Below are 15,193 nucleotides of genomic sequence, written 5' to 3'. Positions count from 1 at the left end.
TAATCTGTCCAACTATTAAAAGAAACTCTTATTTGCTCCAAAACATATTTTTTCATACACATATGCTCATGTTTAGTAGTTTATTAGCTAATTTATTATTATTATTATTAGTAGTAGTATAAACTAGTATAAACTATAGTAAGTAAAAATTACTTGATGAGTAAATCAATCCCGTAGCCGATTCTTTCTAATTTGCATTTGAAAATATTGCAGTCAAATCTGCAATATGAGAGAATTCAGAATCCATACAAAATTGGTATAATATCCCATTGTCACAACGCTATAAAGCTATAAAACACAGTAAAATCAGTTAAGTGGATGGTAGGATCCAATTTCATTTTATTTGTCACAGCAAAGTCTACAGATGTTTCATTTTTCTTTCATGTCACATTGCTGATAAGCAAAAAACAAAATATTAGAACTGTCTAGGGGTCTAAACACCCCTAAAGGCAGCTTTTACTGATGTTGCCATGTTGTTCTGATTCTTTCTATTGGAATATATTATTTGATTGTTTTTTTATTCATATAGAAAACAAACCAAATTGCAGATATCGTAGAGTCATATATTTTCAGTACGGCTAAAATGGTATTTGCAAGCTGAACCTTTTTTTTAAGCTGTCTAAGGCATCAGCAGTAAGTGTTAGATGTTGTGTCAGAGCCTCAGAATCAAAGAGAAAGAACTTCTTTTTAGAGGCACTACTTTGCACAGATGTTGAACAACCCTGCAGAGAGAAATCCATCACAGAAGTTGCAGAGGAAGAGAGCCCAGATTCTCAAAGAGTGGAAGACATGGCAATCATGATTGCAAACATGATCAAAAACATTTATTTTATAAAACTGTATTTCAACGTACTCGTTGAAATGAAAATGTTTACCCCAGTGCCAGTGTTTGTCCACCTTTGAGACAAACACGCTTTCCTCTGAGTCCCTGGGGATAATCTAATGGCTTTTGGCAAACACAGATAATCAAGAAAATCAAGATCCCACCTTTCTGTCTGTGTTTGATTAAAACACCGACAGAAAGGTGGGATCTTGATCATTTAATTAGAAAACATTCAAGTTACCTACAGATGTGTAAGAAAATAAAGGACAATCTTAATTGTGCACCCCTGTGGTGAGCCACTGTGGGAGAAAATTTGCTGGGATGATCTCATTTTCCCTCCAATAGAGAACTTTTATATTGTTATGAGTGACCATAGTCAGCCAGGGTAAGTATTTATATCTTGAGAGTTGTCTACAAGGGTAACTGAATGGTTTGGCAAGGAAGAAAATTATGTAAAACAATAATGTAATTATGTAAACCATGGTCAAAGCAATCACAGGCACTTAGCAGGAGATTTTTAATTCGACATTGCGAACGATAGCACTGTCAAGTCTCACTAATTTGAGATTTAAAATGGAAAAATAATATACACCAACAATGATATCATTATATTTGTTTAAATGCTACATTTTATAGCATTTTTTATAGATAACTGTGTAGAGACAATGCAATTTTTCCCTTATATTTTTTTCTGTCTGTATATACCTTATGAATGTGTAGTGTGATCTATTCAGCTTTAGATAATATTTTGATGACTCACCTCTTGCTGTAAATCCTTGATGATTTTGGTTTTTTTCTCCATCTCCACTTTAAGAAATTTAATCTGAAAACAGGGAAGACAAAAAAAAAGATAAAAAGATGATCACATAGAAAGTCCAGCTGTATGCATGTGTGCTTTTTTCCATCAGTGAACATATTTAATGACCGTTATGGATGATGAGTTTGCCTAGTGTATGTGTAATTAATTTCATTCAACAGATGCAATTCTGTATGTGAATAAAAGCCAAAGCCTATTTGTTCCTACTGACAACATCCTATAAATCTTGAAAAATAGGTCTCATATGCTTCATTTCGAATGAAATATAAAAAAAATAAATGTATTTTCTACATTTTTTAAAATCAAATAAATGCAAGCCAACGTTTTTTTTCCACTTTCTACCAAGACATCCTGGGGAACTGTAAACTAGACCACAGCAGGTGACTCACATCTCCAACCTGACCATGATAACATCAATATTCAATCATTGTCACTGTCCCTGAGAAGACTTAGAAAAAAGACATACATACACAGAACAGAGAAGGAAAGAACATTCTGGTTGACTAATTATGCCTCTGAATAAAATTATTTTTCACACGTCATCCATGCTTCTATGCAACAGCACACTGACTGTTTCTGAATATTCCAGTGCGAGCATTAAAAAATCGACTTAGCCTCCAGTTAAACTATATGAAAAGGCAACATAAACACCGTACTTTACCATAAACTGATGCAATTAGATATAAAATGACAGTAGCAGAGGGGCGCTATAAATTAGTAGTTACATTTAAAATCACAAGCTTTTTAGTCAACCACAAAGGCCTGAAGACCTTTAAACTTTGACAAAAAAAAACATATTACATTCTTCTTGTGCCTTGCAGAATTAGGCGTAACAAGTGATCATCAAGAGCTTGGTATGTCTTTCATTTTTCAGTTAAAATTAGAGTGTGCCTGTGGCATGTGTGTTTGTGTGTGTGGTTGTACGGACTTGTAGCCATACAGAGGTTGAAAAACCAACCAGCAAACTGCTGCCATGGGCTACTATATATCTAAGCGAATGAATTCAGTGTGTAAGATAGATAGGTTACGGTTTTGTCTTTGAGTTTTCAACTCTAAAGAAAAAGGTTTTAGCAAAATGCGTCCTTGAAAGAGGTCATCAACATAGTCCTGAGGACAAAGACGAAAAGATTCATGGGTCTGGTGCCCTCATGTCAGGTACATACCCTGGGGAACAGTAAAATAAGCCTCACCAGTTGACTCACATCCCCTAACAGGGCATGATAACATCAAGGTTCATGTCTGAGGCTTGCAGTCACCACCAATGCCCCCAGGAATGGTTAAAAAAAGTTTAAAAAAAAGAAAAGAAAAACAACTTCTACAGTGCTTAGGTATTAGGATAAGGGAGTACAAGTCGGTTATATTTCTATCTATCTATCTATCTATCTATCTATCTATCTATCTATCTATCTATCTATCTATCTATCTATCTATCTATCTATCTATCTATCTATCTATAAATACATATATACATACATATATACATATGAAATAGTATTTCAAATGTAACCAAATATTAATAACAATAATAACAATTAATAATAATTAGTCATTGTAATATTTGTAGCTAAAATATTTCACAAGATATATCTGATATCTCTCTGCTTATGGCAAAATACTGTCTGATGTTGAGATTGACTTGAATGTAATTACCCATATCTGTCAACAAATATTTAGCAACTTTGTAATGTGTGTTTTTTTGTGATTTTGCAAGGTATATGCTTCTCCTTATGCTTTTATTTTTCACTAGGAACTTTTAGAAGCCATGTTTTCTACTAGAAATGAAATAGATTATTTCATTGTTTTGTTGAACATGTGTAGCCTTTACATCCTGCTGAGGTGCTATTTTGAATCTTAAATCTTAGAAAGTGGGATACATATCATTTTTCAGAATGTAAATGTCAAACCACAAAAACTAGAAACTGGGATTTGTCACCAGGCAAAGGAAAATGGCACACACGTCATTGGAAATGTTACTGTACTTTTGTTTATCTCGCTGAGAGTCCATGATTTGATTGTCGATTGTAATGTCACGGTGCCCATTAAACGCTGTGACTGTGCATAAGAAGCCTGCACTGTTACAGGCCAGATTTTCATTAGCATATATTGAAAGTCCTAGAAGCATTCCAGTACTGTAGCTGTCAGTGCAGCTAGACAGGATTTATGCTGATTTGTTGATAAGGAGTAAGTGGAGGAACAAGAGAGGGTTTCTCAGAACAGTATGAGAGTAGAAATGTGGGCCAATACAGTGTATTAATGCAGCATCACCGCCGATGCCAAAATACATTTTTTAATCTGAATTCTACAAAAAGCCTCTCAGAGCAAGCACATTAAAATGAGTACTTATACTCATCATGATGAAGAAATTAAAGTTTGTCTTAAATTAAGGCTGCTTTCAACCTTACCTGATACCAAATGCAGTAAAGCTGCTGAAACTAAATATAGAATTCTCCACTGTGTAATAATTTAAAGGTGTAAATACTCATTGCTTCTCATATTGTTTGGTAGCAAAGAAACATTATTTGAACTCCTTAGAGGTGCATTTCTTTTAATTGGTTCAGTAATTAAAATATTGTGATTTTATTAAAACTGGAGTTAACAGAAATGATGTTTTCCACTGACACCAAAAACCTCTTTATCATTAAAATGTAATTAATTTTCACGTATCTTGTAACACATGTTGCATGCTTCCATGGTTTGCATGTATATTTTAAATAATCACAAAATTAAACATGCTTTTGTTGTGTTTTGAACTAAAATAGGCATATTTTGCATCTTCTGTAACATTGGCAATTAAAGCAGAGTATCATCTGCATATGTTGTTATCTAACATGATGCTGAAAATGATTTGTTTATTTAGTAATTAACAGAAAACCAATCACTTCCAATTTAGATAATCAGCTGACGATAATAATTTTAGACCTTGGCTTACTTATTTTTTTAAATGATAAAATAGTAAACTTGCCACCTTTGGACTCTGGACTTCTGTTCAAACAAAATAATAGCTGACACAAAGCTTTTGTTCACTCTGAAAGTTTCAATTATATGGTGAAGGATAGAGGCGGGAGCTTGCTGCTGGGTAATGAGTGTGGATCAGTGAAGGCCCCGTGTGACAGGTGACAATGCTGGTTAGACAAGACCGGATGTTGATGGTCAGGTCAGCTCTGTCTTACCGTGGCCTGCTGCTTCTCCGCTTTCTCATTTGCCTCATCCAGCTGCTTCTGCAAGGCTGCCTGGAGGGACTTCATCTCCTCTCTGTCAAGTGAAAGGGAAGTGAGAAACACTCTGTTAGTACTTCCTCTTCACATTTTCAGATGTCTTGACTGCTCTACCACAGAATGGCCTTCTTAGATATATCACTCTTAAAAGCAATTTTTTTGGACAGAAGTAAATTTTACTAATGTCTTTGTCACCAGCTTACATCTGCTGTCATCTGTGATCAGTTGGATGATTTTTATTATGAATCTATGAGCAGGATATGAACAAATTCATTAATTTGAATCAAAAGGAAATATTTTGTTTACAAACATATTTTTAAAAGATAAAAACATAATTAGCTTAATTTGTGAATGGATGATGCAATAATGGGCCATGTAACTGCAATTAGGGTGGAAACGATGTTGGCATTTGTTAACCGGTTCACACTTTGGTTCATAGCAGCCACACATCTTTCTTCGATCCTAAACAATTTCACATGTATTATCATTTAATGATTTTGTTTGAATTTAAAAGGCCTGACTACAGTCAATTTAATTTTCTGTGTATATGATCTATAAATGTAGAGTTTAGCAAACACTCCCATGAATCCAACAGCAAGAGATGGCTGTTAGGTTCAAGGAGAAAGACGAGATACAAGAAGACCAAGTTTGCTGCAATGCACTGCACTGCTATATTGCTTCTTGCAGTGTATTAAAATTCCCTGAATTTTGATATGGTTCATGTGGTGTGATGACTAATGCAGAATGAATTATGTGTTTAACATAAAATTAAATTTTTATGCATTCGACTGTAATTTGTAATTCAGTATAGTTTGGTGCTCCTGAGCACAGATAACAGGGAATTATAAATCAAGGAGGCAGGGGATGTGGGTCAGTGGTACCAAAAACGCTTGTATCACATCACAAGGTAGCCCAGTTAAAATTATAAGTAACAGCCTATTTACTGTTTCCAAGCATGGCTGAAGTATATGACGTATGTCACAGTCACCCAGTAGTGTAGTTAGGGGACATTATCTTTCAAGGCAGTACAGCAACACTCAGAGTGGAAAGGATGTCACTGCTCAGCAGTCATATACTGTTATACTTTATATGCCAGTGGTCTTGTCTCTTGGCATAAGTTCAACCTAAAAAACATTTTTCTTCACAGTGACCAACCAACCACCCCTGCTTTGGTTTTCCATTTATATTCACATCTCCTGCTTCCAATACTTGGAAGAGTTTGTACATAATATATCAAAACTGTCTAAACTGCCAAAAGAGAGACAGTCAATGTGACACAGGCTTGAAGAGTCTGTAATAAGTAAATACAAAAAGGGATGAAAGTAAGTTAAGCTATTTTAATTGCTATTTAAAAACTGTTACATTTTTTCCAATAACCTTTTTTTTTTGCATTGCTCTTTGGATCAAAATTATTTTCAGGAGCCAATCAAATTTCTGTTAAGACTTGACAAAAGTAAATGACCTGCAATGAATCACCTGTCTGCACTCACGATAATGGAGCCAGCTGGTAATCACACTTGGCAGACACTGGAACTCTAAAGGTGGATTAATAACACATTGAAAAAGTTGTGGCTCACAAATGCTAGGTAGGCAACACTGAGCCAAGCTACTGCTTTATAGTTTTTTAGCTTGATGACATGTGAGAGCTGCCATGGACTTCTGATAGGCTATTGATTGGCTATCCAGATACTACACACACACACAGCTGGACTTCAGTCAGGCTGACATTTCAGGGAGGATGAAGGCCATGAATGACTCCAAATCATTAGCAGTCTCATTACACACAACATTAATCAGACAGTCCTAACTGGTAAAGCACTTAAGCTAAACACTTTTTCAGCTCACTAAAAAAAAAGGTCTAAATCACAGATGCTTGCTTTTTCGCAAAATGAAAACAGGCATATCAATTTTAAATACACAAGACAGGTTTGCGATGGAATTATGAATTATCTACCTGCTCCTGTGTGTACTGGAGACACACTGGCCAACACCTGAAAAGTACCATCCTCAATAACAATGAGCAAGTCATTACTTGTCATTATTTATATCCATTAGATACCTGATGGACATGATGTGATTATGCAGACACCATTTTTTAAATCTTCATATGACAATACAAGCAGTGTTTTGTTCAAATGAGAGAATTCTGTTTTTCTTATCAATTATATTCACCAGTAAATATTATGCAGTGTGTAAAGACACTGCAAAACTTAACGTGAAAGAATCGCATCACCAAAAGACTCTACAGGTCTATGCAACAACCACCAGTTTGCATTCCTCTCGCCTCTTGGACCACTATGTGATTGAAGTGTTTTTTGATTTCAGACAGTTCGGTGGACTGAATATTGTACAACTAGCTGTTGGAATGCATTTGAATTTCCCAGGGCTTATCGTCATTGCTGCTGTTGCTGTTGGTTTCTATCATCAGCTCATGTAGAAGTCATCCAAATAACTGGGTGTGAATTAATGGTTCTACACCATCCACTGCGCATCAAACTGGACACACCTGAGCTCAGAAGCCACAAGGACAGATACAGAAACTCTTTACCAATTAATACCAGATATTTGTATATATTCATTTTAGATTTAAGACCCTGACTGTATGATATTTAGATTTATTTATTTATTTTTACCCTGGTGTGTTATCTATTTAATCGAGCTCCTTGTCTAATATATTTTTTTTTCTTTTCCAAGCTATTTTGTTCTGTGGTGTTGTGTTTATTGAGCTATGTTGTTTTTCATGTGCTGGCAGCTGAAACACAGCAATTTCACAAGCTTTGGGATAAATAAAGTATTTCTTATTCTTAATGTTATTACTCTTATTTCAGCAGAGAAAATGTGCTGGCATGTCATGTTGGCATGGCGGGTGGCTCAGATGATTACTATACTCATAAGCTTTTGTGGGTGCTGTTGCTAAGGAAGAGCAACTAGTCACACAAACAAATCCAAATGAAAGCTATTTAAACTCTTTGTGGTTGAAATTCATGAACAAAACAAATCTCAGTTGTTGAAGTTCACTCCAAGTCCAGGATTGAAAAGCAAATTGGTTGTCAGTTTTCTCAGAACTGTAAAGTTTGGTTTGCACAACTACATGTAACAGAATCTGAGGATGTCACTAGATGATTAAGACTGAAACGTGGTGTAATCGTGGATATGCTTTTGCAGCAAGAACATTAGGAATGTATCTGTGAGCTATGAATAACCAATGGATCCTTACCACCCTTTTTATCTTATATCTTCATCAAAAGCTTCTCCTATATTTTCAAATACACTTGAAAACAAATAAAAATAAATAATAAACAAGAACCTGTTATTATCTTGTTAATCTGAATACCAGCTCAATACAAGACATTCACGAGAGGTTCTCAACCACAGCATAACAGGAGACAGCGCATGATTTTATTTATCATTATGCATTTTTTACTGATGGTTATTAATTTCTAACCTAATTTTTGATGGCAGTTTAGTGAACTGCACAGCACTGTTGGTAGCTCATGTCTAAGTCATGCATGATGCCCCACTTTACCTCTGTTTGTGGCTCAGCTCCAAAATCCTCTGCACATCTTTCTTGGCTACTGTGTCATCATTTTTCAGCGACTGAAAGAGAACAGAGACACTGTGTTTTTCCAGGAACGGCACAATTTGTTGTTGTACATAAAAAACTTCTGAAGGAAAATTACTTCATATCACCATCAACAGAAAATGGAAACAAATATACAGTATAAAAAAGCACGTGTAAGCATTTACTGTATGCGTTTACTGTTTGCTGTGACATTACACATTACAGAATCTTATCAGGTTTTCTGAGGTGTCTGTTAGAAAACGATGCAGCAGATGTAAAATGTTCAGACACCCCTATCCCTCCTCCCAAATTATATGGCTTTCAACAGTCTGCTGATGAATGTCCTAATGAGGGTACATGCAGAAGCACAGATTGGGTTCTACTGGTGCCTCAGCACCTGCCTGATGGGTAATTATGAATTAGTCAGGTCTCTGATTGCCCTACAAGCCCTCCAAGATATTTTTATTTGTTATGAACAGAACAGAAATGTACAGACTTGTAAGAAAATGTGGACTCCAAGGGAGAGATAGTTTATCTTTGCTTGTGCTTGAAGGTGAAATCTATGGCAATTAACGCTACATTTCCATAATGCCTGAAACAAGCTCCTCCCCAGCGCCCGACTCCCATTTCATGTTAATCTATGAAGAGAAATAAAGAAAAAAAAAGAGGGAACAGCATCTGCTTACAAGAGGCAATGTATCTGCACTCAAGTAAATAAACTAATGGTGTAATAAAGCTGCACATTTAGTATATCTGAGTGGCATTTCAGTCATTTGTATGATTTGTCAAAGAGTCACGAGCTGAATGGACAGATTTAAATTCTTCAAATTTGGTTTGTTTTCTATTTATTTTGACTTCATGTTTTGTTGTATTCAAAATCAAATGGCAACATGTGTTTGCTTTATTGTAATTATATAATAACAAACACTCATCAGCTACTTAGATACACCTGATGAACTGCTTGTTAAAGGATACTTTAAAGGCACGCAGACATGTTCAGGATGACCTGCTTAAATTCAAACTGAGTGTCAGTGAATGTGGCATTGCTATTAAATCCACATGGGTTGGTCTGAGTATCCAAAGCTGGTGATCTACTGGAATTTTCCACAGAACCAACTCTAGGGTTTACAGCAAATCGTCCAAAAAAGAGCAAATATCCAGTTAGCGGCAGTTATCTGGATGAAAATGTTTTGTTGATGCCAGAAGTCAGAGGAGAATGGCCACTTCTTTAAGCTGATAGTTTGATAGATAAATGAAATAACCTTATTATAGACAATTTATAAAGAAGCGATCTCTCACAACAACTGAAAACATCATAAAATAAATATTACAAAGCTCTATGGACCTGTCATGGAAGCCATGTATTTACAGTATGGTTTCACAGGTATGTGCCAATATTTAATAAAAGATACAGCACAGTAACACTGTTTTTAACTGTTTGAATTCTATGTCTAATACCGATCTCTCTCGGGTGGATTGCTTTAAAGCAAATGGGCTACAGCAGACACCACATCGGGTACCACTCCTGCCAGCTGCGAACAGGGACCCAAAACTGAACAATGGAAGAAAAATGGAAAAATGTTGCTTTTTCTGAGAAATCTAGATTTCTGCTGCAACATTCCAGCATGAAAACATGGCTCCATCCAACCACCCATGCTGCTGCTAGTGGTTTAATGGGGTTTCTTTGCACACTTTGGGCGTTTGAGCATCGTTTCACACTACAAACCACATGAGCATTGTTGTTGACCATGTCCATCCCTTACTGACTACAGTGTTCCCATTTTCTGATGGCTGCTTCTAGCAGATTAACACAGCATGTCACAAAGCTCAAATCATCTCAAACTGGCTTCTTTCACATGATCAGTTTACTGTACTGACATGGGCTCCACAGGCACCAGATCTCAGTCCAATAGAGGACACTTTGAACAGGAAATTTGCATCATGGACGAGGAATGTTTCCAGCACCTTGTTGAATCGATGCCACAGAGAATTAAGACAGTTCTGAAGGCAAAAGAGAGACTGGCCGTAACACATGAAGTGGCTGGTGAGTATATGCAGTGCCTTTCTAATTTCCTAGTTTTCTGTGTTTATTTTTTACAGTTTTGTCAGACTTGGAGTTTCAGGTCATTAAAATGATTTTAATATTAGACAGCAATAGCCCATGTAGTCACAAAATGCTGTTTTTTAAATGATAAATGGTCAGTCGACCAAAATTACTCCAAGAGCACATTGATGACTCAGGTCCCGTAAGAGCAACCATTCTAAAAAATGTTTTTATTTGTGGAGAAAAAGAATAGTTAGTATTCAGTAATCGACTCTATAACACAAACAACAATAAAAATCACTGAAAGACGTTAGTGTGGCAGCTACAAAATGGGCTTACATTGCGTTAAATGTGCAAATCCTCTCAAGTTATGTGGTCACGACATTAAGTTTAAACAACAAAGCAGCTACTTAAAGCCCACAGTTAACTGCTTCTTAACGTCCCTGGAGCTGCAGCAAAGACTAAAGTCCCAATCACAATAGGTTTAATTATTAGGGTTACCGAAATGCACCTAGAGAGCAGCTCATTATGTTTCAAAACACTTCACATGGGCCATCATTTCTTTCCAGAAACATTAAATGTTTTATCTTGTTGACTTGATCTCTTTTAAATGTTGATGATGTTTTCCCCCTTGAAGAATAGATTTCTTCCACTACACAGAAATTGGAATCCAACACAACCTCTGCCCTGCCCAGCACGCTGGCACAGGGCCCACGGCGAAGATTGATGCCAAACTAGCTAGCCTGGAGTGAGTAGACATCAAAGCCTGCCCCAGGGAATAGTTGTAGACAGACTACATGAGCTTTTTCCAGACACATGGGACATCTCTTGCAAACACACACCACTGATGGAAAACTGGCCATATAATTCGTTTGATTATTGATTTTCTGACTATTCCAGTAGACAACAAATTGGCCTAAAGCGGCAAAACGCTGCTGCACAGACGAAGTATCACTCAGACAGCAACTTTATAAGTGCTGGATAGAAAAAGATGGGCATCTGGCTCCCAAGACCTAAGCATCCAAGTGGGAGGCATGTTTTGTTGGACTGCATATCCTGATGCGACTGAAAAATACCAAGTGATTAAAATATCTGAATTTATAACTGACTTTTTTCTTGTTACTGCCAGAAGCCATAATGAAGTTGACCTAAACTGACTGGTAAGAAGTGCTTTACAGCATCCAGCACTGTGGTAATTGTGTTCTCACAGCATTATAACATCTACTGTCCAGGATAATAAGGTACGTGAAATGTTCAAGACTGTTATTTGGCAGAACCAACTGATACCCGTCTTTGCGACAAACCAAATAATCCTCATAGTCACTCAAAGTTGTCTTATGAGCTAATTTAAAAAAAGAAACTTTCTTACTTCATGCAAACCACCCTCACTGCAGGAGGTGTGATATATATTTCCCAACCTTGTTTTCAAGCCAAAATTTAATTAGGGCAAGCATCCTCTAAACTTTACACACACACACACACACACACACACACACACACACACACACACACACACACACACACACACATCTCTATCTAGATAAATAGATAGATAGATTTTAATTAGTTGTCAGACCAATTTATTGCCTGTAAATGAGTGAGCAGTTTTACCATATTGTGTAGCTTTTAGTCTTTACTGGATAGATAGAAGTGAGTTCTCACAACTACAAAGCATAGGTCAAAGTTTCATATTTAAGTTGTGGCAACATGTAAGAAATTTGAATCCTTTTGTTCTTTGCTACTATAAATTGAAGTAGCCTGTGGATTTTTTCCTGTATGAACATCTGATCGAACATTTAACCTACACAGTGTCACTGCAGTGATATCAACGCTAATAAAAAAAATTACTGTACTTAAAGTTTTAGTAAATGTAATTTGAGGAGATTATCAGTGACAGCTAAAGGTCCTGAGAAGAGAATGGGACCATGCTGAATCCATCCTTATGTTGAAATTTCCCGATAATGTTGGATTTCTGGTCGTCTACTTCTAAGCCCTGGATTTTTATTCATGCCAAAAAATGACTTACCCAGTCTGCGCTCTACATTTACATTGTTCAGCAGCTGTAGAAACACTAACAAATCACGTATGTAACAATGGGTGGGCTTGTTGAACTTAAAAACATTTTTACCTTAATATTTAACAACAGGTTTACTGCAAATTCACTAAAAATGTGTGCAAGGACTCATGAATCCAGCCTTCAAACGGCTGAAAACAGGGATTAGAAAATGACTGAACCCGCGGAGCAAAATTCACAGCCGAATAAACTTTCAAACATTGCAAAGAAAAAAAGAGAAACAGTAAAAGTTCAACCTGAAGGTTGCCTTTTATGCTGTCCAGTTCCTTTGAAGTCTTGGAGAGCTGGTGCAGAATGCTGCTTCGTTCAGTGAAGACTTCCTTTAGCTTCTTTTCCAGCCCATCGTAACTTTGTCTGTTGAGAGAATGAAGGAATGAAATTTCACTATTAAGTGTTTGCCACTAGCTAAAAAAATCCACTCTTTATTGGCACCCTTAGGAGAACGAGGTGTTTCAACCAGATTAAGAGCACCATCGTTAAAGCTAAAGGGTAGAGCAAAAAGAGAGAAACCTAATATCTACTCGGCACAGTCTACGACAGAAAGATGGGGGAAAAAATCTATTCCTTTCAATCAACCAATTTAGTGAAGGCTCATTTTACAGAGATAGGTCTTTTGACCAGAGGTATAACCTTGCATTTCCATTTAAATATTCATGTAGTCCAACCAATTATTAAGGAACAAATTCTGCAGGGCACATTTGTCAAATCCTGTGTTTCCCTTTTCCAAACTCTATTGAACGGCAGTGCAGAGGCGTTCTTGTCATTTGTTACTGAGCTTCCAGAGAGGCAAATAATATTTCACAGCATGTTTGCATGAACTATAGCCCTAATAAAGATATTATTTTTCATTCTTAATGACACACTATAATCCCCACTGAGAGATCTACTAAAGATCAGGGCACAAAAAAGTGATTAGGGGGCCATGGTGAGCAGATACAAAATCAGCAATAGCCCAGGACTTGACTAAAATATGATGTGTTATATTTGGCTTTTGGCAGCTAAAGATAACAACATAATTTCCATCTTGCTCCCTTAATTGAGTTAAAAGACTTCCAATTTACTACACGTGCACTTTCACTGTTGGAAAACAATCTAATAACGGAAAATCTATTTTTCATTTAATCTAACATCCTTGTTTACTGACTCAAGGAGACAACTCTTCTGGGAGGTGTTTGAAATTAAGCATATCTGAATGTAGTTACCCTGCAAATAAAATAGCCCAGAGGTTCTAATTTCCCCTAAAGCCTGCAAATTTGATTACTGTGATGACCTCTTGAATTTAATTGGGATGGTTTAAAATAGCCGTCACAAAATAGCCCATCCGCCGTACCTCTGGACTTTGGATAGGTGCTGTAAAAAAAAAAACACACACAGACACATTATATACACATATATACTTTTAACATGTTTTTTCCACTTTTGTGGAGCAAAATCTCCCAGGGACCCCCTCATAGCCCTAACATCTATTTCTCTTGACTTAGCATTTCTACAGCGTGGGCTGTCTCAAACACTTCTCCATGCGTACCAGTTAGAGTCAAGTTATGCAGCAGTAGCAGCAGTAATGGTTCCTTGGACCCTGAGAGAAATGAGTGATTTGTAATCACATTGACATAATGTGTCACCATAATATTAGAGCTGAGGCTCAAAGATAATGTATGAGGCAGTAATGCGCACAGCATGCTTGATTTATTGGTATTAATGATCCCAATCTGTATATCTGCACTGTTTTTGTGATACAGTACAATTTAAGAATTTCTGACAAATTTTGGGTCAAAGATCAACTTTATTCCAACAACATGAAAAAAATGAAAAAGGAAGAGAGATGGAAAAAAAAAAAGTTTGGATGGCATTTTTTTTTTCTTGATGCATTTCATGAGATAGGGTTACTAAGAAATAAAACCAAGTTAAATATCTGAACCATCATATGGAGAAGAAAAGAAACAACCCTAACACTGTTAAAAAATATATTTATTTTTTCCATGGCACAACTGAAAAGACCAAAAGAACTTTCTCTGCTCACTTCCTCACATTATCAGAAATGCTGAAGGACAGCACAAGCATATGAACTTAACATAGATATTTGTTGCTAAATACTTGCTGGGTAGCCACAAATCTTCTCACTTGCCCTTCTCTCTTTACATGAATCACTACTACAAAATGTTGCTGACCATTCCCTATTCCTGACCGTCCTAGCATCACTCGACTGCTACAATATTCTGTACCCATGGCTGTGTTTCAACTCGGGCCGTCTTCCAAAAAACCCTCCACAACCCATGTCATAGATCCCAGACGGAGATCACACACAATAACACATAAATCACTAACAGAAAAGCAACACCTGGGAAATAAATAAATAACATGGCATATTGAATCCCACACATGACTTGGTACCATATGGCAATGGCAGGAAATTTATTACAGGTTCAAGCAACAAGAGGAAGATGGGGTGAGCGAGCCCTCCCTGTCTGCCATAATATTCATTACCCAATGGAATAGACCCTTGGGTAGCTGTGAAATGAATAAGACCCATAATTTGAGGCTCATTGACGCAGAAACATGTATATTACAAGCTACTGAGATGAAGTCTGATTATTTTTCTTCCCAATCTACTATAAACTGCTCATTAGAGAAAACAAATGGTAACAGCTGCATGAGTGT

The 15,193-nt window shown here is 36.5% G+C and overlaps 1 protein-coding gene across 3 annotated transcripts in view; it reads right to left on the bottom strand.

Moving 5' to 3' along the window:
- luzp2 (leucine zipper protein 2) overlaps positions 1–15,193 on the bottom strand; it is a 152,228-nt gene that overhangs the window by 59,812 nt on the left and 77,223 nt on the right. For all 3 annotated transcript variants that reach the window (XM_026161611.1, XM_026161602.1, XM_026161616.1), the window contains exons 2-5: positions 12,772–12,889; positions 8,382–8,452; positions 4,811–4,892; positions 1,584–1,646 (exon numbers count right to left, since the gene is read on the bottom strand). In XM_026161611.1, coding sequence (XP_026017396.1) covers positions 1,584–1,646; positions 4,811–4,892; positions 8,382–8,452; positions 12,772–12,889 — 334 coding nt within the window. The remainder of the gene's footprint in view (positions 1–1,583; positions 1,647–4,810; positions 4,893–8,381; positions 8,453–12,771; positions 12,890–15,193) is intronic.

This window comes from Astatotilapia calliptera, chromosome 1 (assembly GCF_900246225.1).
Source record: "Astatotilapia calliptera chromosome 1, fAstCal1.2, whole genome shotgun sequence".
Classification (NCBI taxonomy): Eukaryota; Metazoa; Chordata; class Actinopteri; order Cichliformes; family Cichlidae; genus Astatotilapia; species Astatotilapia calliptera.
The sequence above is the reverse complement of the archived record's forward strand: the minus strand, read 5'-3'. Positions and strand labels throughout refer to the sequence as shown.